Source organism: Thalassophryne amazonica, chromosome 11, assembly GCF_902500255.1.
Source record: "Thalassophryne amazonica chromosome 11, fThaAma1.1, whole genome shotgun sequence".
Taxonomy (NCBI): Eukaryota; Metazoa; Chordata; class Actinopteri; order Batrachoidiformes; family Batrachoididae; genus Thalassophryne; species Thalassophryne amazonica.
In genome coordinates this window covers 22,086,107-22,109,742 of record NC_047113.1, presented here as the reverse complement: position 1 = coordinate 22,109,742, position 23,636 = coordinate 22,086,107, and the positions used below count along the sequence as shown (strand labels likewise).

The 23,636-nt window shown below is 42.0% G+C and overlaps 1 protein-coding gene and 1 long non-coding RNA gene across 2 annotated transcripts in view; one reads left to right on the top strand and one right to left on the bottom strand.

The window, feature by feature from the left end:
* The window catches only part of mid2 (midline 2), a 267,813-nt gene that overhangs the window by 163,717 nt on the left and 80,460 nt on the right, over positions 1 to 23,636 (top strand). The window contains exon 6 of the mRNA XM_034181881.1: positions 559 to 702. Coding sequence (XP_034037772.1) covers positions 559 to 702 — 144 coding nt within the window. The remainder of the gene's footprint in view (positions 1 to 558; positions 703 to 23,636) is intronic.
* Positions 6,969 to 22,218, bottom strand: LOC117519911. The gene is made up of 4 exons (XR_004563482.1): positions 22,208 to 22,218; positions 13,359 to 13,365; positions 9,545 to 9,559; positions 6,969 to 7,185 (listed from the first exon to the last, which is right to left on the bottom strand). It is a non-coding gene; the product is annotated as an uncharacterized LOC117519911 (long non-coding RNA).

Here is a 23,636-nt window from a genome sequence, read left to right as displayed (position 1 = left end):
GTCTGCCTGGGTGGTTGCCACTCATTACCAAAGCCAGTTCTGTAGTCTGGTGTTAATGGCAGGGTGCAGCACTAACTCATGCTTCCAGACTTGATCTGACTTTGTAATCATATAACCAAGTGCATCTGGATCATCATAGCAGGAGTATGAAGGACTTTAGAAGTTTGAGCTCAAATACTGCTCTGAACCCAACAAATGCCATTTGATGAGTTTAATGGGATGCTAAGTATCATAATTAATGCCCACGTCTGAGGCATAGGTAGGCAAGCTTACCACTGTCTATGCAATAATTCTATGTGCAGTATGTGCTCAGCAAAAACAATACCATGGACAATCACACTATGGTGATTATGCTTATTTTGAAGACGTGTCTTCTTTGTGACCTCATGAGGCTACAAATGTTTTCATTTAACCATACATATTCCAGTAATCTTCACTTCTATTTTTCTTTTTGAAAAATTTCTTGTTTCAACTTGCTATTTGTGACATTAAAGCCGTCCATTTTAAAATGTTTGCTTTTATTAAGATGATCACTTTTTTTGCTTCTTCAACATGTAGCTCCCAACCCACCATCCATAAGAGACGAGCTATGCACCGCCTCCCATGACACCATCACTGTCCACTGGACATCAGAGGATGAGTTCAGTGTCACCTCCTACGAGCTGCAGTACACCATCTACACCGGCCAAACAAATTTCATCAGTGAGTCAACAAGTGCACACACAAACATGTTTCTGTTTGTTTTTTAAATATATAAGCAAATTAAATTGAGCACACAGACACATCTCTTCATTGAAATAAAAGTAATTATGATGCAACATGGAAAATGACAGTTGGGCTTTTGATCACAATCAGTGACTGGCTGTCTCCACAAGGAACTAGAAGAGCATTCATGAGTTCACATACCTCCACAAAGACCTCAAAGATTCGTTCAAATTAGTTTGCCTCTGGTCCTTTATTTGAATCACTCCAAAATGTAATAACATCTGTGCTTTTACAGAGCCGAACACATCAGTTCTCATGAAAACTGTTTCACTAAATTTTGAGCAACTCTGTGAACAATCCAATAAACTGCTGCAGACAAATGCTTCCTCCTTTGTGGAGATGTTTATTCAGTCTGAAATGCATTTTTGTGTTATTAATGTGTATTGATATAAACATTTAACACCATAGAATAGCATGGGATATTTAATATACTGTATGTTGTTGCAATGCCAAAAGATCTGAACAACGTTTCAAAAGGCGTGGGTAGGAGCTTCATTAAACCTTCCATATTTTAAGGCCCATTCACACAAAGCACGAATGAGGCAGAATGGCGCATGATGGAGGATTTGGACGACAGTCATGCAAATTCGAACTGCACTTGCACGCCTCTTACAGCAGTTTCACAGCAGTCGGCACATCCATTCGACCACAGCACGTGCACACCACAGTCGTGTCGCACTCGCATTGGAAAGCCAATCAAACTGCGGTCGAGATGCAGTCATACCGCCATTCCACTGAAGTCACAACATTTGTACTGCAAGTCAGTATGCAAGTCGGACTATTCAGACTGCGGTCGGGGGGTCGTACGAAATGTTCGCCCAGGATTCAACATGGCCGAACATTTCATATCCCGATCAAGCCAGCCTTCACACTACAGGCCAAATGAGGGCGAATGACGGTCCAATGCCCATTCTATCCACACTCAGCCAAAGTTGACGTGCAGTCCAAAGACCTCGAACAGCAGTCGCAGTTCACTTACAACAGCTGGGCCCATTTGCGCTGCTGGCTCGTATGTAGTGCACCTGACACCACACTCAAGGTGCGGTCGAGGTGGTGAAAGCTTGCAGGGCGGTCGAAGTGCAGTGTGACGACTGGCCAGACTGCATTCAAGGGATATTTGCCTTGGTCAGGCACGTCAAATCCTGCCATCATGTCCAGCTTGTGCTGTACATGCACTCCCACTGGATCCTGTTCAGGAAGCGCACATGTCACATAAACTATCCGTGGCACGCATTCATCATGTGATCCATCAAGTGGATTCATCGTATCATTTATTTATTTCATTGTAATTTCTGTTATAAGGAACTGAGGCCGTCAGATGATCATGTCTCACGCATGCCCACCATGGCAATAAGATCATGTCGCACCTGATTGCGGTGTCATCGCAACTCAAAACTGGAAAACACATATGGTGCCATATAGAACATCCACCCCTCTACATGCCACAGCGATGCACATGTGTCTGGAGGCCCCCATGACTTGGAAAAAAATAAAAACACAACTCACCTTTGGATGTATCCAGCTGCACCGCAGCACATACTGCAGACACCATCATCCATGCTGCTCCATGTGAAGATATCCCTCTGATCCTGTGATCAGCCAGCTGGTGAGGCGAATGTCACATCCACCACGTAAGTTATAGTCCACATGACGCGGTGTCTTTCGGCGCACCACACACCAAGCGGCCAGACACAGCTGGACGTGCAGACCCTCTGTGTGGCCGGCTGCTTTCACCTCCATGTGGCTGGCTGATGTGTTCATTGTGTAAGTGCCTGGATGCCTCACATTCGTGAGGGTCAGAGCTGCTCCAGGCAGGTGGCCCGCAGCAGCTGTAAACTTCGCTTGCCTGACCTCCGGTCACTGCATGGGTAAGGGAGGAAGGGATGTTTTTATTTTATTTTATTTTATTTCATTCATGTCATTTAATTAATTCCTTGTTTGCTTCCATGGGCATGGTTCATGAACAAAAAGGAACAGGAGGACGATAATTCTTATCATCTCTTCTCCTTATAACAAGAATTAAATATTAACAGACAAAAGGAAGTCCATTTGTTTCCTCAATTCCAACACAGACGCCGTCCCAGCTTCAAGTCATCAAGCATCAATTAAACATCATTACCACTAACATGATTGTCTTACATTTCAACGGTACATTCATTGTTCTTATAAATGTTCTATAGTCTCTCATTGTTTTGCCCTTATACATGCACTTCGATTTAAAAACATTTGTACAGCATTTAGTGCGGATGCTTGGGGCATTTTCCCCCATTTGGCCTGATTCAGCCTCATTTATGTTCATTCGTGTGAAGGGGCCTTTACATTTTATATATAATTTTATTTACATTAAAACTTGTAGCTGTCAATCACAGTTTGCTACAGAACCATGCTAATGTTGCTCCAAGACACAGCTCTAAAAGCATGTCAGCACAGAGACTCAGAAGCTATGCATTGTCAGAGTGGAATCTGATTCATTAATTCATTCATTCATTCATTCATTTGCTGTACCCACTTAAAGTGTAGGTAACACCAAAAAATGTGCACAAATAATCACTAAAAATGATGAAATGTTGATATTTAAAAAAAAAAAAAAAATCCTGAACAATAAAAGTTGTTGATAAGTGTGCAGGTGAAGGATAAACAACAGCTGTCTGAAGCCTGCGCTCTATTTCAGCCCTCAGCCGTGGCCATATTGTTGCTACGTCATAACCAGAATGGGACCTGCTGATTCAAGCCCAAATCAGTTGTAAAAACAGCGGAGGTCAAACTGTTTTTGGATGTTTTTTTTCCAAGGTGGAGCTTTTTTTAAGTCCAGTCTGAAGGTGATTCTGAAGAAGCTGTGGAGAACACAGCTTTATGGTTTTGAGCCTTATTTAGACCACATTGAGGGAGACTAAACCTTGGACGAAAACCTTCAGTCTGACAACAGTGACGATATTAGCAGAGTTCAGAATAGAGAATGATGATTATAAAATAAATAAATGAATAATGCAGGCAATTTCAGTATGCAGGAGATGATAAACTTTTTGTTTGTTTGTTTTTTTCCAGTTCTGTGGTCATAATTGACTGATAAGAAATTTTTAAAAAGTTTGTTTTACTATCCTTGTCATCAGAAAAAAGTTATGGGGAAGTGTGAATTTTTTATTTATTTATTTATTTTTTCTTAGAAACAGGTACACACATTTCAAATCTGAAAAATGACATGAGGCACTGAAAATATCAGCTATTTTTAAAATAAATCTTGTTTCCTTCTTGAATCCAGTTAGTAGCATGATAAACATGCTATTATTAAATATTAAACCATTCACACAAGGAATAGATAATATAGTCTTACCTGTCTGTTTCAGTGAGATCATCTTCAGTCTGATGAAAACTTATCCACCTTTACAAAATGACATCTGAAAATAATTTAATTCCTTATGTCCTGGCTGAAGAAAAGTCTATTTATCACAAGCGCCAGCTGTAATTGGTATATTGGGGCTGATGGCTCGAGTCTCTGCTGTGGAGGAATGCTCTTCTTGTTCCACCGTGAGGCACTTTGCGTCGCAAGTTGAAAGACTCCCAGTCCTCATCTGCTCATAATGTCTGAGTCTGCACATGACAAAATTATCCCATGATCCACAAAATAATAAAATAAAATACAATCATGTGAAAATACTCAGAATTTCCTCCTAGTTGAGTGGAGATGCCGCAGACACCATGCGTGCGCTCGTCAATATAAGTGTTCCACCTGCCAATCAAAAGGATTCAGCTGGCAAGAGTTAACCGTTCTGACACCAAAAACTCTGTGCAGCTCCAACCTGAACCACTCGATGGAAATGGGGCTGTCAGTAGCCTGTAAAAATCCATAAATTAATCCATAAATGAATGGGGCTGTTAAGATAATGGTTCCAGCACTGATGCCACTTCCTCCTTCTTCTCCAATGTCGAGAATCACCCGGACATTTCTGGTTTTTAGTGGCGTGCAGTTCAAAATCTGAATATTTATCTCTTCACTAACTGCACACCAGGAAAGGATAAATTTCAAACTGTTGTTTAATTTTAGTCTTAAATACTCAAAAAAAAAAACCTACACTTTAATACAATCAAGGGTCATGGGGGGGTGTCATAGGGTGTGAGGCAGCATCCACCCTGGACAAGAACCCATTCTGTCTGTCACGACCACAGAGCAGTGATGCAGTGCCAAATTTTATTTACTGCATTTACTTCAGTTTTAAGTTGCATCTCAACCTCAGTGATGTGCAACTGAAGGACTTAGCTGTGAGATGAAAAGACAGTCTGCATAGAAACTTGGCTCAATATGTAGATTGCTGTTCATGCTTGGTCATGTTCAGTAGTGTAGTTTGAGCCCAACGACTGGAGAAGTCGAAAGGGACAGCCACTTTTCACCTGTCTATGATAAACAATGTCTCATGTCAAGAGGTGGGGAAGGACCTGCCTGCCTGGTGGTTTTCAACCAGGACCCAAGGCGGTTCCTTAATGGGGTGGGTGCAATGATACACAGACTGGGACAACAGGTGAGCATCAGAGTGGGTAATAGTTTCAGTGGGGTGGTGAAACTTGCCACTCACATCCTATTAGTACATACAAACACTTGTTCCCCTTCACTCTTTTCTGCTTCTCTTTTATCCTTTCATCATCTGTGCTCCTCTCCTCTGTGAAACCTGACATTTCTCCATCTAAACCATGCAGCTCAAGTGCCCGAGCCATTTGAAAATATAGGATACATTTCAACGGTGATAGACGGAGTGACTCAGATATTCAGCGGTGTGCTGTCACAGAGTCCTCAGAGATTCACTGGTGAAACGGAGAAAGAGAGAAACCCATTTAGCCTGCAACGCCGCTTGAGTTTTTACTATTGCTTTTTTTCTCAAACTTTCCAAGTGGGTAAATGCTGAAACTTGAGCATCATCCACTTCTTTCTTTCTCTCGCTCTCTCCTCTCTCTCTCTCTCCTCTCTCTCTCCTCTCTCTCTCTCTCTCTCTCTCCTCTCTCTCTCTCTCTCTCTCTCTCTCTTTCTCTCTCTGCTGGTCTCATACTCATCCTTGGCTCCCTCCTGTCAGTAAATGGGGTGGGGGGTGCTGTGTGTTCTGGCGAATCCTGCCTCTGTATGATCATCCAAGCACAGCAGCACAAAATAAAATCAAGAAGTGAAACCGAATACCATAGAGAAATGTGAGCAATGTCACTGCTGTTTGAATAAAGATGTGCAATGATTTTGTGGTCGCTTTAACCACTGTGGCCCTTTGCAGATTCCAACTTACATTAGTGCTGCTGATCTCTCAGTCAGTAAATCGGCATAATCAGCTGCCTAGGCATATATCCATTATGAGCAGTTTGCTGAAATTAGTTTGTAACATATGTATATTAATTCCTAAAAATACGTATTAGGGTTTTGGATTGAGTTGTGGAAACCACAGTGGCTTCAATGTCTTTGTTGGCAGGGAAAGGTTTATTGACCTTGACTAGATGCTGTGATCTTTGCAGAATCAATGGATACTCTGATAGCAGCACTTGAGAATCTGAGAGAGAGAATAGAATGTCTCGGTTTGCAGGTATCCAGGATCAAGACTAAGGTCCAGGCTTTCAGTGACTTTTTGTATTCAGGTATTAAAAAAACTCTGTACGTGGCAAAAGCATTGAACGTTGAGAGACATTCAGTTATTTCAGCAGCAACATTCATGTCTCTCAGTCCTTGGCCTTTAAGATTGGGAGATGCCTAGGAAGAGCTGAGAAGAGCATGGAGTCATGATGATGCTGGACAGAGGTGTTTTGGCAATGCCAATATGATTGCTAGAGGATGATGGTTCAAGGCTTCGGAGCTTCAGTGCTTCCTGCCTTTCTCAATGGGTGTGAGATGTGGTTGCTAACCACTTACTTAAAGTGACATCAATGTGCCTTTGGTACTTGGTCTCTTTAGGAGACAGAGGTTCCACCTGGCTGAGGCAGATAGACATTACTTTCCAAAGGTGGGGATGGACCTGCTGTCTGCCTGGGTGGTTCCTTTCCAGGGTCCAACACAGTTACATAGTGTGGTGGATGCAGCAATACATGATAGCTGCATAAGCTCCCAGACTTGGACATGAATTTTTAAAATCCCCTCTGTTCTTTAAAAAAGTATAAGGCCGGTCTGCCTTTGCAGATTTTTGGCCCTGATTGACATCATGACTTAGGGGAGGTCATGGTCTAGTGGTTAAAGCGTTGGGCTTGACACCAGAGGATCCTCAGTTCAAATTCCAGCTTGACTGGAAAATCACTAAGTGCCCTTGGGCAAGGTCCTTAATCCCCTAGTTGCTCCTGGTGTGTAGTGAGCACCTTGTATGATAGCACCCTCACATCCGGGTGAATGTGACACATTATTTGTGAAGCGCATTGAGCGTCTGATGCAGATGGAAAAGCGCTATGTAAATGCAGTCCATTTATCTTGATTCCAAAAACAAGGTAATTACGTCTGACTGTCCACAACAGCAGTCTACAGTTTGTGTGTCAAACAATTATCACCACATCACTGCTTTTTACAAGTGGCATTGAATGTAGCACAGTTTGGCTTGCAATGGTACAGTGTGCATGAGAGCTAATATCTGTCTTTGTAACAACACGTTGCAAAGTTAAAATGTATCTTTTAACATCTTAAAAAAATGTGTTTGTCTGTGACCTGGCCCACTTGATTGATACGCATTCCCGGGGCATGTACGCTAGCATCCATATATCTTGTAAATCACTTCAGAGATGTTATCTGATTTCAGAAACAACATTTTTAGATTTACAAGTGTTTACTTCTCACTAACCTTTACAAACTACATCAGAAAGATATTGGATTTATGCAGAAATAAGCTATTTCTGTGCATTTTTTTCTGCCATCTTGTTTTATTTTGTTCAAACAAGCAGCCAGCTGTCATCATCCTGCCTTTCTTTACTCTGACTGGCAGTTGCCGTGTCCTTCTCAACATCCCTTGCACAAGACGGGGGAAGCCCCCATGCGATCGATGATGTTTCTACCAAATTTAGGTTATGGTGCCTGATCACTTGAATTTCTCCCCTTCAGGGGTTGAAATTCTAAATTGTTTCCAGACAGTATGAATTTTGATCATATTGGTAATATCATATTATGAATCTGTTATTTAAATGCTAAGCAATAAAATTATAGTGGTGCCAAAGAAAACAATTTTATGACTTGAATCTTTAAAACCCAAAGGCCTTACAGCTTTAAATGCTATATTGTAATAATGTCATCACTAATTTAACACTAAAAGATAGAGATCAATTTTAATGATTGCTTGAAGCTAGACAGTAATATTCCAGATGTCACTGTATCTAACTGCCTTATGTTACTTGTGACGTCAGAGTACATTCAGGGGCTGATTTTTTTTTTCTTCTCCTATTTTGTTTGGCCATGGCCATTGTTTTGTCAATAGTTATTCTGGAGGACAAACTGTAAATTTGGTAGCACAGAAGAAGATAACAGATGTGTTTTGAATGCTTTGCTGAAATAAATTACTAACATACTCTACCTGTTTTGGCCGTGACCCTTGTGCTTCCACCCACAACAACATGATTTTCATCTGGTTTTTGTTGAAAAAAATTACCTTTCCTCTGAAGCCCGCATGGCAAGATCTTAAAAAAAAAGATCAGCAGGTCTCTTCCACCTGCTGATTTGACCATATCTTTGATGTGTACTCATAAGGTGAAAACAGTAGGAGTTTGGTCACATCTCTGTCAATCTTGACAGGTCACCATTCAAATGATTGCTGTTTGCAGCAGCATTTGATGAAATAATATTTTTGTCACTGCAGAAAATATGTTTTACAGCAATATAATCTGCAGTATACAGATACAAAGTATATATAGTTGTAGCTAGGGCTGTAGGTGCAAAGCAGTACACAGTATGTCTCTGGAAGAAAGTTAGGAGCAACATTTATCCATGTGTAACACATGCATTTGATGACATAAGTGGACAAGCAAAAGGACAATCATCAAGGACACATCTTCTAATCCCACAATACTCTATCTGTGGTCCCAAATTGTCTTTTCTTCTGGGCCACACATACATCAGCAGGTACAGGCATAAAGTACACAAACTCAAATGCAAGGCAATGATTCTATCTATTTCTTCTTTGTTTTGGCTCAATATGTTCATTTAAGTAGCCGACAGACTTTGAAGTCACGGTGTAAGCTAAAGGCAGAGGGCCAGCGTCAAAAAGCTGAATTTCACTGACAAGAGTAGCAGCAGCGCATGACTGCATACTGACCCAATTTGATCTCGCAAAAAGGGATGTGGTGGTGTGGAGATCAAAAGCTTTAAAAATGGAAAGCAGCATGAAGTCTTTCTACCCCTTCTTTCCTTGTATCACTTTTTGGAGCTTGCTCAACATCGCTGCCTCCTTAATTTCTACAGAGTGCAGCTAAAACAACAGGTGGGCAACATAATGTTTATGAAAGAAGAGTTGTCACAATACTCGCTTTTATGGCAGGGAAAAAAGTTATACAATTTCAGCATACTTGATATATAGTTGGCACCTTGGGTTGAAATGAAATGCCATTTTATCAAATTGCCATCTTTACATACAAGCGGATCCTCACTCTGTATCTTTGAAGGAAGATAAAAGATCTCTTCATGTTTTGTCTCAGAAAACCTCAAAAAAGTTGAGATTTGGATAACAACGAAGCGTTCGCACTTGCTTTAAAAGTTCCCTTATTCATACTTAAACACCACCTCACTTTTAAAGGCCTTGTTTGCCTCCTGTGAACTATTTATATTTACAAGCAGACTCTCAGCTATAACTTATGCATGTTGTTGCTATCTTGCTGAATAATTCACACAGTGGTCTCACCAACAGGGACAAGGCATTGCTCTAAGAGCCATTTCCTATTTCTTCTTTATTTTAGCATAGTGACAAATTGGCACAGAGGACAAACACAGTAAAATTAACTATACAGATGTAAAAGTTCAAATGGAGTGGTAACAAAAAAAAACATTTGTTTTTGCAAGGGTTGATGTGCATGTGTTAAATGTTTAATGGGTGATGTGAAGCCGCAGCATTTGCATTTTACTGTAACACTTTCAGTGACTAGTTATTGTTTCTTCCTGAAAAAATTGATCATTAATGAATAGATTTCTCTGATCATCTTTTAGGGCTAAGGAGGCTGTTGCTCATGGTGGTGCGGTCTCTTTTTATTTGCCTTTAGATGAATGTTTGTTTCTGCTGTAGCACTTGAAGCTTTGCTCATATGCATCCTCCAAAATTAACTGCAGATTAGATAAAGCACCAGCAAATAACAAAATGTCTTGAAAAATATCCCTTTGTAAGCTTGTTTGTAATTACAGTACATTGTATCCATAGTGACATATATGTCAGAATAAGGGATGTGAGAATGACAACCAGGAATGCAGATTCCTCTGTAATTTAAGGAATTTTCATTAAAGAAAAAATTTTCTGCCTTACTGTGATTTCTATAAAAAATAACCATGGATTTACGGAGCTGTCCCAAAAGGAGCGGCATTATCTTTAACACCAAGTGGAATCACAGCGTCTGTGGGCATATGTGAGCAGCACAGAAGTATTGTGTCCACATGGTGGAACAGCATATTAGAAATAAACTAGAGCATTATCTCTCACTCTGTCTCACTTTACTTTTGCATATCAGAGCAAAGCTATACCAGGCATGAACACACCATGTGTCTGAGTTGTTTGTTTGTCCATGAGCCTTACGGGCTGCCCCCCATGGTTTGGCATGCATGTGAACCGTAGATTAAGGTTTTCATAAGTGTGATTTCATGTCATGTTGACTTGTTTTTAAAGTGATAACTGTGTTAAGTTTAATGCAGTTAATGCGATGAGAACACAGTGTGAGTGGAGGTCTAGTTGTGAATGCAGCTTGTAAAAACAGCCTCATGCTCAACTGGAGAGAGCTTGCAGCAGGCTTAGTGCATTTCCGGGTCCAAACACAGAAAGAATCTCTCCAATACGTCATGAAATGAGGATGAAGAGTCTGTCATCTCTTCCCTGTGCAGCCGTGAGCCCACTGACTGAAATAAGTGTGGTACTCGAAGCACAGGTGCAGCTGAGCTGGCTCAAAGCCACAGCTCTACAATAAAGAGTATTCTGACTTTTCAGGCATCTCCTAGGCAGATCCATTGATCTGAAGGAATTAGTTCAGTGGGTAGGAATAATATATTTAATGTGCTGGGTTACTTTAGAGGATGATTTTGTGTCTAATGAAAAGTTACTTAGGGAGACTGAGATGAGAAGTATCATGTGTACTGGGAGGGACTGTCAACTATGAAATTTTGGTAGTGTGGCACATTTCTGTGGGCATAATCCAGCATGCAAATACCTCAGTGCTGAGAATCCCAGCAAGAGGAGACACACACACATTTCACCTGGCTGATGATGGTTTTCTTTCGAGAGGTGCTGATGGACAGGTTGTCTGCCTGGGTGGTTACTGTCCATGAGTCAGGGTGGCTCTTGGTGTGATGGGTGCATAAAAGTGTGGAACGAGCACATGCTTCTAGACCTGACCTGATCACATGTGATACTTATATCCCCATGTGGTAGATGAGCTGGTTCGATTTTAATGTCGTTAATGTTATTGTAATGTTTAATGGTGCATATATTTAGATAGTAATGAGGATGAAAGGATTTCTCTTCCAAACGTGATAACACACAAAAATCCTTGGTATTTGGTAGGCCCCAGAAGAGTAGATGGCATGATTATGTTTTAGTTACTTTTGTATATATTTGGATATTAATATGAATTAAGTATTTTTTTTAAATACTTTATCATTTTTTTTTGTATTTAGAATATGAGTATGTCGTCACTCATCTTTAACCGCTTATCCGAGATCGGGTCGCGGGGGCAACAGTTGCAGCAGGGGACCCCAAGCTTCCCTTTCTTGGACCACATTAACCACCTCTGTCTGGGGGATACTGAGATGTTCCCATGCGATTGTGAAGATATAATCTCTCCACGTAGTCCTGGGTCTTCCCTGGGGTTTCCTCCCAGATGGACGTGCCTGGAGCACCTCTGTAGGGAGGCGCCCAGGGGGCATCCTTCCCACATGCCCGAACCATCTCAGCTGGCTCTTTTCAATGTGAAGGAGCAGCGGCTCTACTCCGAGCTCCTCACGGATGACCGAACGTCTCACCTTATCTCTGCCACCCTCCTAAGGAAGTCCATTTCAGCCACTTGTATCTGCGATCTTCACCTTTTGGCTCAGCTCCCTTTTCGTCACAACAGTACGGCAGTGTGAATTCAGTACTCTCCCAGTTGCAATGATTCTCCAGCCAATCTCACGCTCCATTGTCCCTCACTCATGAACAAGACCCCAAGGTACTTGAACTCCTTCACTTGGGGCAAGACCACATTTCCTACCCAGAGTGGGCAATCCATCGGTTTCCTGCTGAAAACCATGGCCTCAGATTTAGAGATACTGATGTTCAATCCAGTCGCTTCACACTCATCTGCGAACTGATCCATTGCGTGTTGGAGGTCATAGGCTGATGAAGCCAGCAGGACCACATCATCTGCAAAAACTAGTGATGAGACCCAGAGCCCACTAAACTTAAAATTCTCCTCTCCCAGACTACGCCTCAATGTCCTATACATGAATATCACAAACAGGATTGGTGACAAGGCACAGCCTAGGCGGAGGCCAACCCTCAATAGAAATGGGTCTGACTTACTCCTGAGAACCTGAACACAGCTCTCGCTTTGTGAGTACAGAGATTGGATGGCCCTGAGAAGGGACCCCCTCACTCCATACTCCTTCAGCACCTCCCACAGTATCTCTCAGGGTACTCGATCATAACGCATTTTTCAAGTCCACAAAACACATGTAGACTGGATGGGCAAACTCCCAGACCCCCTCCAGGATGCCTGTGAGAGTGAAGAGCTGATTGGTTGTTCCTCTTCAATCAGAGGTTCAATCAGAGGGTTGACAACCAACCGAAACTTCCTTTCCAGCACCCTGGAGTAGACTTTACCAGGGAGGCTGACTTGTGTAATGCCCCTGTAATTGGCACACACACTCTGGTCCCTTTTTTTTAAAATATGGGGACCACTACCCCAGTTTGCCACTCCTTAGGCACTGTCCCAGACCTCTACGCAGTGTGAAGAGATGTCTCATCCAAGATAGTCCCTCCACAACCAGAGCCTTCAGCATTTGTGGATGGATCTCTTCAACCCCCGGGGCTTTGCCACTGTGGAGTTGTTTGACTACCTCATTGACTTCCACCACGAAAATTGATGGTGATCCCCCATCAGCTTCCAGCTCTGCCATTACTATAGAGGGCGCTCCAGTCTGATGCAGGAGTTCCTCAAAGTGTTCCTTCCAGCGCCGGAATACATGCTAAGCTGAGGTCAACAGAGTCCAAGCTTTACTGTAGACAGCTTGGATGGTTCCCTGTTTTCCCCTCCTGAGGTGCCTCACAGTCTTCCAGAAGCATCTTAGTGCCAACTGAAAGCCCTTCTCCATGGTTACTCCAAACTCCTCCCACACCCACTGCTTTGCCCCCCCTCCGAGATAACATATTCCAGAGGGACTCCTTCAGTCAGACGGCTTCTTTGACCACCGGTGATCAACTCAATCAATCAACTTTTTTTCTTGTATAGCGCCAAATCACAACAAACAGTTGCCCCAAGGCGCTCCACATTGCAAGGCAAGGCCATACAATAATTATGAAACACAGTCTACGTCTAAAGCAACATAACCAAGGGATGGTCCAGGGTCACCCGATCCAGCCCTAACTATAAGCCTTAGCGAAAAGGAAAGTTTTAAGCCTAATCTTAAAAGTAGAGAGGGTATCTGTCTCCCTGATCTGAATTGGGAGCTGGTTCCACAGGAGAGGAGCCTGAAAGCTGAAGGCTCTGCCTCCCATTCTACTCTTACAAACCCTAGGAACTACAAGTAAGCCCGCAGTCTGAGAGCGAAGCGCTCTAATGGGGTAATATGGTACTATGAGGTCCCTAAGATAAGATGGGACCTGATTATTCAAAACCTTATAAGTAAGAAGAAGAATTTTAAATTCTATTCTAGCATTAACAGGAAGCCAATGAAGGGAGGCCAACACGGGTGAGATATGCTCTCTCCTGCTAGTCCCCGTCAGTACTCTAGCTGCAGCATTCTGAACCAACTGAAGGCTTTTTAGGGAACTTTTAGGACAACCTGATAATAATGAATTACAATAGTCCAGCCTAGAGGAAACAAATGCATGAATTAGTTTTTCAGCATCACTCTGAGACAAGACCTTTCTGATTTTAGAGATATTGCGTAAATGCAAAAAGGCAGTCCTACATATTTGTTTAATATGCGCTTTGAATGACATATCCTGATCAAAAATAACTCCAAGATTTCTCACAGTATTACCAGAGATCAGGGAAATGCCATCCAGAGTAACGATCTGGTTAGACACCATGCTTCTAAGATTTGTGGGGCCAAGTACAATAACTTCAGTTTTATCTGAGTTTAAAAGCAGGAAATTAGAGGTCATCCATGTCTTTATGTCTGTAAGACAATCCTGCAGTTTAGCTAGTTGGTGAGTATCCTCTGGCTTCATGGATAGATAAAGCTGGGTATCATCTGCGTAACAATGAAAATTTAAGCAATACCGTCTAATAATACTGCCCAAGGGAAGCATGTATAAAGTGAATAAAATTGGTCCTAGCACAGAACCTTGTGGAACTCCATAATTAACTTTAGTCTGTGAAGAAGATTCCCCATTTACATGAACAAACTGTAATCTATTAGACAAATATGATTCAAACCACCGCAGCGCAATGCCTTTAATACCTATGACATGCTCTAATCTCTGTAATAAAATTTTATGGTCAACAGTATCAAAAGCAGCACTGAGGTCCAACAGAACAAGCACAGAGATAAGTCCACTGTCCGAAGCCATAAGAAGATCATTTGTAACCTTCACTAATGCTGTTTCTGTACTATGATGAATTCTAAAACCTGACTGAAACTCTTCAAATAGACCATTCCTCTGCAGGTGATCAGTTAGCTGTTTTACAACTACCCTCTCAAGAATCTTTGAGAGAAAAGGAAGGTTGGAGATTGGCCTATAATTAGCTAAGATAGCTGGGTCAAGTGATGGCTTTTTAAGTAATGGTTTAATTACTGCCACCTTAAAGGCCTGTGGTACATAACCAACTAACAAAGATAGATTGATCATATTTAAGATTGAAGCATTAAATAATGGTAGGACTTCCTTGAGTAGCCTGGCAGGAATGGGGTCTAATAAGCATGTTGATGGTTTGGATGAAGTAACTAATGAAAATAACTCAGACAGAACAATCGGAGAGAAAGAGTCTAACCAAATACCGGCATCACTGAAAGCAGCCAAAGATAACGATACATCTTTGGGATGGTTATGAGTAATTTTTCTCTAATAGTCAAAATTTTGTTAGCAAAGAAAGTCATGAAGTCATTACTAGTTAAAGTTAATGGAATACTCAGCTCAATAGAGCTCTGACTCTTTGTCAGCCTGGCTACAGTGCTGAAAAGAAACCTGGGGTTGTTCTTATTTTCTTCAATTAGTGATGAGTAGAAAGATGTCCTAGCTTCACGAAGGGCTTTCTTATAGAGCAACAAACTCTTTTTCCAGGCTAAGTGAAGATCTTCTAAATTAGTGAGACGCCATTTCCTCTCCAACTTACGGGTTATCTGCTTTAAGCTACGAGTTTGTGAGTTATACCACGGAGTCAGACACTTCTGATTTAAAGCTCTCTTTTTCAGAGGAGCTACAGCATCCAAAGTTGTCTTCAATGAGGATGTAAAACTATTGACAAGATACTCTAACTCCCTTACAGAGTTTAGGTAGCTACTCTGCTCTGTGTTGGTATATGACATTAGAGAACATAAAGAAGGAATCATATCCTTAAACCTAGTTACAGCGCTTTCTGAAAGACTTCTAGTGTAATGAAACTTATTCCCCACTGCAGGGTAGTCCATCAGGGTAAATGTAAATGTTATTAAAAAATGATCAGACAAAAGGGAGTTTTCAGGGAATACTGTTAAGTCTTCTATTTCCATACCATAAGTCAGAACAAGATCTAAAATATGATTAAAGTGGTGGGTGGACTCATTTACTTTTTGAGCAAAGCCGATAGAGTCTAATAATAGATTAAATGCAGTGTTGAGGCTGTCATTCTCAGCATCTGTGTGGATGTTAAAGTCGCCCACTATAATTATCTTATCTGAGCTAAGCACTAAGTCAGACAAAAGGTCTGAAAATTCACAGAGAAACTCACAGTAACGACCAGGTGGACGATAGATAATAACAAATAAAACTGGTTTTTGGGACTTCCAATTTGGATGGACAAGACTAAGATACAAGCTTTCAAATGAATTAAAGCTCTGTCTAGGTTTTTGATTAATTAATAAGCTGGAATGGAAGATTGCTGCTAATCCTCCGCCCCGGCCCGTGCTACGAGCATTCTGACAGTTAGTGTGACTCGGGGGTGTTGACTCATTTAAACTAACATATTCATCCTGCTGTAACCAAGTTTCTGTTAGGCAGAATAAATCAATACGTTGATCAATTATTATATCATTTACCAACAGGGACTTAGAAGAAAGAGACCTAATGTTTAATAGACCACATTTAACTGTTTTAGTCTGTGGTGCAATTGAAGGTGCTATATTATTTTTTCTTTTTGAATTTTTATGCTTAAATAGATTTTTGCTAGTTATTGGTGGTCTGGGAGCAGGCACCGTCTCTATGGAGATGGGGCAACGAGGGGATGGCAGGGGGAGAGAAGCTGCAGAGAGGTGTATAAGACCACAGCTCTGCCTCCTGGTCCCAACGCTAGACAGTCACAGTTTGGAGGATCCCAAAAAATTGGCCAGATTTCTAGAAATGAGAGCTGCTCCCTCTAAAGTGGGATGGATGCCGTCTCTCCTAACAAGACCAGGTTTTCCCCAGAAGCTTTGCCAATTATCAATGAAGCCCACCTCATTTTTTGGACACCACTCAGACAGCCAGCAATTCAAGGAGAACATGCGGCTAAACATGTCACTCCCGGTCTGATTGGGGAGGGGCCCAGAGAAAACAACAGAGTCCGACATTGTTTTTGCAAAGTTACACACCGATTCAATGTTAATTTTAGTGACCTCCGATTGGCGTAACCGAGTGTCATTACTGCCGACGTGAATTACAATTTTACCAAATTTACGCTTAGCCTTAGCCAGCAATTTCAAATGTCCTTCGATGTCGCCTGCTCTGGCCCCCGGAAGACAATTGACAATGGTTGCTGGTGTCGCTAACTTCACATTTCTCAAAACAGAGTCGCCAATAACCAGAGTTTGATCCTCGGCGAGTGTATCGTCGAGTGGGGAAAAACGGTTAGAGATGTGAACGGGTTGACGGTGTACACGGGGCTTCTGTTTAGGGCTACGCTTCCTCCTCACAGTCACCCAGTCAGCCTGCCTTCCCGACTGCACGGGGTCTGCCAGGGGGGAACTAACGGCGGCTAAGCTACCTTGGTCCGCACCGACTACAGGGGCCTGGTTAGCTGTAGAATTTTCCACGGTGCGGAGCCGAGCCTCCAATTCGCCCAGCCTGGCCTCCAAAGCTACGAATAAGCTGCACTTATTACAAGTACCGTTACTGCTAAAAGAGGCCGAGGAATAACTAAACATTTCACACCCAGAGCAGAAAAGTGCAGGAGAGACAGGAGAAGCCGCCATGCTAAAACGGCTAAGAGCTAGTAGCTATGCTAAGCTAGCGGATTCCCAAACAGGGAATCCGACACTAGACAGGCTGTGGAGCAGCACAGGTAACGCACGACAACAGTGCTAAAATAAAATAAAAATCAACTAGACAGGCTGTGGAGCAGCACAGGTAACGCACGACAACAGTGCTAAAATAAAATAAAAATCCACTAGACAGGCTGTGGAGCAGCACAGGTAACGCACAACAACAGTGCTAAAAATAAAATAAAAATAAAAATCCACTGGACAGGCTGTGGAGCAGCACAGGTAACGCACAACAACAGTGCTAAAAAATAAAATAAAAATAAAAATCCACTAGACAGGCTGTGGAGCAGCACAGGTAACGCACGACAACAGTGCTAAAACAAAATAAAAATCCACTAGACAGGCTGTGGAGCAGCACAGGTAACGCACAACAACAGTGCTAAAACAAAATAAAAATCCACTAGACAGGCTGTGGAGCAGCACAGGTAACGCACGACAACAGTGCTAAAACAAAATAAAAATCCACTAGACAGGCTGTGGAGCAGCACAGGTAACGCACGACAACAGTGCTAAAACAAAATAAAAATCCACTAGACAGGCTGTGGAGCAGCACAGGTAACGCACAACAACAGTGCTAAAAAATAAAATAAAAATAAAAATCCACTGGACAGGCTGTGGAGCAGCACAGGCAACGCACGACAACAGTGCTAAAACAAAATAAAAATCCACTAGACAGGCTGTGGAGCAGCACAGGTAACGCACGACAACAGCGCTAAATAAAAATCCACTGGACAGGCTGTGGAGCAGCACAGGTAACGCACGACAACAGCGCCCAAAAAAATAAAATCAAAATCAAAATCCACTGGACAGGCTGTGGAGCAGCACAGGTAACACACGACAACAGTGGTAAAAAATAAAATAAAAATCCACTGGACAGGCTGTGGAGCAGCACAGGTAACGCACGACAACAGTGGTAAAAAATAAAATAAAAATCCACTGTACAGGCTGTGGAGCAGCACAGGTAACGCACGACAACAGTGGTAAAAAATAAAATAAAAATCCACTGAACAGGCTGTGGAGCAGCACAGGTAACACACGACAACAGTGGTAAAAAATAAAATAAAAATCCACTGAACAGGCTGTAGAGCAGCACAGGCAACGCACGACAACAGTGGTAAAAAATAAAATAAAAATCCACTGAACAGGCTGTAGAGCAGCACAGGTAACGCACGACAACAGTGGTAAAAAATAAAATAAAAATCCACTGAACAGGCTGTAGAGCAGCACAGGTAACGCACGACAACAGTGGTAAAAAATAAAATAAAATCCACTGAACAGGCTGTAGAGCAGCACAGGTAACACACGACAACAGTGGTAAAAAATAAAATAAAAATCCACTGAACAGGCTGTAGAGCAGCACAGGTAACGCACGACAACAGTGGTAAAAAATAAAATAAAAATCCACTGAACAGGCTGTAGAGCAGCACAGGTAACACACGACAACAGTGGTAAAAAATAAAATAAAAATCCACTGAACAGGCTGTAGAGCAGCACAGGTAACACACGACAACAGTGGCAAAAAATAAAATAAAAATCCACTGAACAGGCTGTAGAGCAGCACAGGTAACACACGACAACAGTGGCAAAAAACAAAATAAAAATCCACTGAACAGGCTGTAGAGCAGCACAGGTAACACACGACAACAGTGGTAAAAAATAAAATAAAAATCCACTGAACAGGCTGTAGAGCAGCACAGGTAACACACGACAACAGTGGCAAAAAATAAAATAAAAATCCACTGAACAGGCTGTAGAGCAGCACAGGTAACACACGACAACAGTGGTAAAAAATAAAATAAAAATCCACTGAACAGGCTGTAGAGCAGCACAGGTAACACACGACAACAGTGGCAAAAAATAAAATAAAAATCCACTGAACAGGCTGTAGAGCAGCACAGATAACACACGACAACAGTGGCAAAAAATAAAATAAAAATCCACTGAACAGGCTGTAGAGCAGCACAGGTAACGCACGACAACAGTGCTAAAAATAAAATAAAAATCCACTGGACAGGCTGTGGAGCAGCACAGGTAACGCACGACAACAGTGCTAAAATAAAATAAAAATCCACTAGGCAGGCTGTGGAGCAGCACGACAACAGTGCTAAAAAATAAAATAAAAATAAAAACGAAAGCGGTGATCACCACAGTGTTAGAAGCTTGCTGCCCTTGAGGCACCTAAGACCTTCAGGCCACTACTCCTTGCTCCAGCTTCAGCAATGGAAGCTTTGAAAATTGCCCATTCTGGTTCAATGCCCCCAACCTCCACTGGGATGCTAGAAAAGCTCCACTGGAGGTGTGAGTTGAAGATCTGTCAGAGAGTGGGCTCCTCCAGACGTTCCCAATTCACCCACACTATCCAATTGGGCTTACCAGATCTGTCCAGACTCATCCCCCATCCTCTGATCCAATTCACCATCAGATCAGTTGACAGCTCTGTCCCCTCTTCACCTGAGTGTCAAGAATATGCGGCCTTAGATCAGATAATATGATCTCAAAAGCGATCATCGAGCTTGGGCCTAGGGTGCTGTGGTACCTTGTACACTCATGAACATCCTTATGTTTAAAAATGTTGTTCCTTATAGACAGTCCATGATTAGAACAGAAGTCCAATAACAAATGACCGCTCGGGTCTATATTAGGGAGGCTGTTCCTCCCAATCACACCTCTCTGACCATCTCTGTTATTGCCCATGTGTGCGTTCAAGTGTCCCAGCAGAACAATCGAGTCCCCCACCAGAGCCCCATACAGGACTCCATTCAAGGACTCCAAGGATGCCGAATACTGCAAACTGCTGTTTGGTGCTTACACACAAACAACAGTCAGAGTTTCCCCCCTGCCACCCGAAGGTGCAGGAAGGTGACCCTGTCATCTACATAATGGCACTCAGTCAGGGACTCATGAGTGTCCCCACACCCACCTGGCACCTCACACCCTAAGCAACTCCAGAGAAAAATAAGGGTCAACCCCTATCAAGGAGAGGGATTCCGGAGCTGAGGCTGTGCATGGAGGTGAGGCCCACCAGATCTAACTGGTAATGCTTCACCTTCTGCACAAGCTCTGGCTCCTTCCCCCATAGTGAGGTGATGTTCCATGCCCCAGAGCTAGCCATCCTCAACTTTCACTGCCACCTATGGGACAACACACCCAACACTAGCAATTCCCTGTGCAGGTGGTGAGCCTGCAGGGTGGAGATGGAAAGTCTGCATTGCCTTTTCGGGCTGTGCCTGACCGGGCTCCATGGAAAGCCCAGCTACCAGGTGCTCACTGATGGACCCTCCATCTAGGCCTGGCTCCAGACAGGGGCCTTGGGCTTCCTCTGGGCCAGGTCACATTCCCTCTTCCTCATTTTATCATGTGTCATTGTGGACCATTCTTAGTCTGGCCCCTCGCCTGAGACCAATTTGCCAAGGGAGACCTTACCAGGGTGAAGAAGACTCCAGACAACACCGCTCATAGGGGCAGACAAACCTCTCCACCATGATAAGGTGATGGTTCCCGGAGAGGTGAGTATGTCGTGGTTGACACAAATAATGTAGATCTGCTAATTTCTAAAAATGATTTCATTAGCCAACTCAACTAAAAAATGCCTGAAAAGACTTCATATGTACAGTAGTGTTCAGAATAATAGTAGTGCTATGTAACTAAAAAGATTAATCCAGGTTTTGAGTATATTTCTTATTGTTACATGGGAAACAAGGTACCAGTAGATTCAGTAGATTCTCACAAATCTAACAACACCAAGCATTCATGATATACACACTCTTAAGGCTATGAAATTGGGCTATTAGTAAAAAAAAAAGTAGAAAAGGGGGTGTTCACAATAATAGTAGTGTGGCATTCAGTCAGTGAGTTTGTCAATTTTGTGGAACAAACAGGTGTGAATCAGGTGTCCCCTATTTAAGGATGAAGCCAGCACCTGTTGAACATGCTTTTCTCTTTGAAAGCCTGAGGAAAATGGGACGTTCAAGACGTTGTTCAGCAGAACAGTGTAGTTTGATTAAAAAGTTGTTTGGAGAGGGGAAAACTTGTACGCAGGTGCAAAAAATTATAGGCTGTTCATCTCCAATGATCTCGAATGCTTTAAAATGGACAAAAAAACAGAGACGCGTGGAAGAAAACGGAAAACAACCATCAAAATGGATAGAAGAATAACCAGAATGGCAAAGGCTCACCCATTGATCAGCTCCAGGATGATCAAAGACAGTCTGGAGTTACCTGTAAGTGCTGTGACAGTTAGACGCCTGTGTGAAGCTAATTTATTTGCAAGAATCCCCCGCAAAGTCCCTCTGTTAAATAAAAGACATGTGTAGAAGAGGTTACAATTTGCCAAAGAACACATCAACTGGTCTAAAGAGAAATGGAGGAATATTTTGTGGACTGATGAGAGTAAAATTGTTCTTTTTGGGTCCAAGGGCCGCAGACAGTTTGTGAGAGGACCCCCAAACTCTGAATTCAAGCCACAGTTCACAGTGAAGACAGTGAAACATGGTGGTGCAAGCATCATGATATGGGCATGTTTCTCCTACTATGGTGTTGGGCCTATATATCGCATACCAGGTATCATGGATCAGTTTGGATATGTCAAAATACTTGAAGAGGTCATGTTGCCTTATGCTGAAGAGGACATGCCCTTGAAATGGGCGTTTCAACAAGACAATGACCCCACGCACACTAGTAAACGAGCAAAATCTTGGTTCCAAACCAACAACATTAATGCCTCGCAGATGTGAAGAAATCATGAAAAATTGTGGTTATACAAGTAAATACTAGTTTAGTGATTCACAGTATTGCTAAAAAAGCAGTTTGAACATAATAGTTTTGAGTTTGTAGCGTCAACAGCAGATGCTACTATTATTGTGAACACCCCCTTTTCTACTTTTTTTTTACTAATAGCCCAATTTCATAGCCTTAAGAGTGTGCATATCATGAATGCTTGATCTTGTTGGATTTGTGAGAATCTACTGGATCTACTGGTACCTTGTTTCCCATGTAACAATAAGAAATATACTCAAAACCTGGATTAATCTTTTTAGTCACATAGCACCACTATTATTCTGAACACTACTGTACTTTCACTATTAATAATAATAATAATAATAATAACCTTCTTTATTTAACCAGGTAGAAACACATTGAGATTGAAACCTGTTTTACAAGGATGACTTGAAAAGAAAGGTGGCAGCACATGTCATAATGGACAGGTTAGCATCAACATGAGAATGTTGGTGATAAATAAAATAAAATCATCTTGGTCATAGTAACATTGCAAATGATGTAAAGTTTTGAACAGATTAAAACTTTTAAACATAGGCATTGTGCAAAAGAGTCCCATTTGCTATCTCATAAAATAGACCGGGAGGTTTTCAAGGAAGTCAGTCTAGACAGTTTCAGATCAGATTGGAGAACATTCCATTCAGAGGAGCTGAAAACTAAAGGCATTCCTTCCCGCTTCAGTGCGGACACAAGGTACACAAAACCATAACATTTTATTCGAGCGCAGAGCATAACAGCTTTTCAAATCTGTGACGTAAACTGGATAAATAGGTCGGAACCAGTCCAATGAGAGTTGGATGAGTCCAACCAGAATCATCCAATGTGTATAACACCTGACAGACAAAGAGGGCATTCCATTATGGCATCCCACTATGGATCAAGAATTCACTTTATATAGGCTTTGAAACATTACATCAAAACTACTTCACTGACTCTCACCAAATTTGCACCACAGACAGACATTAGGGCATGGAAGAGACTTTTCAGGGCATGGACTGACTTTGGAAGTAATCCGTATCAGGTTTGGCAGGTGTCAGAAATCACAGATTTCATGAATTTGCAAAAGTTTCAGAAAACATTTTCATGTTGTCATTATGAAAAAAAATGAATTTACTCCATTTTGGAATATGGCTATAACATATCAAATTTTGGTGAAGCGCTGTGAATACTTTCTGTAAGGTTATTGCAATGACAGTAAATTCTGTGTAAAATTGTGTACTTTTTCCACAAATATACACATTTAAGATACCTGCTGTTACTCAGTGAAGTGAAACAATGACATATCCTTTCAGTGCTCCACAACAGCAATCAATGCAAAATTCTTTGATTGAGTTTT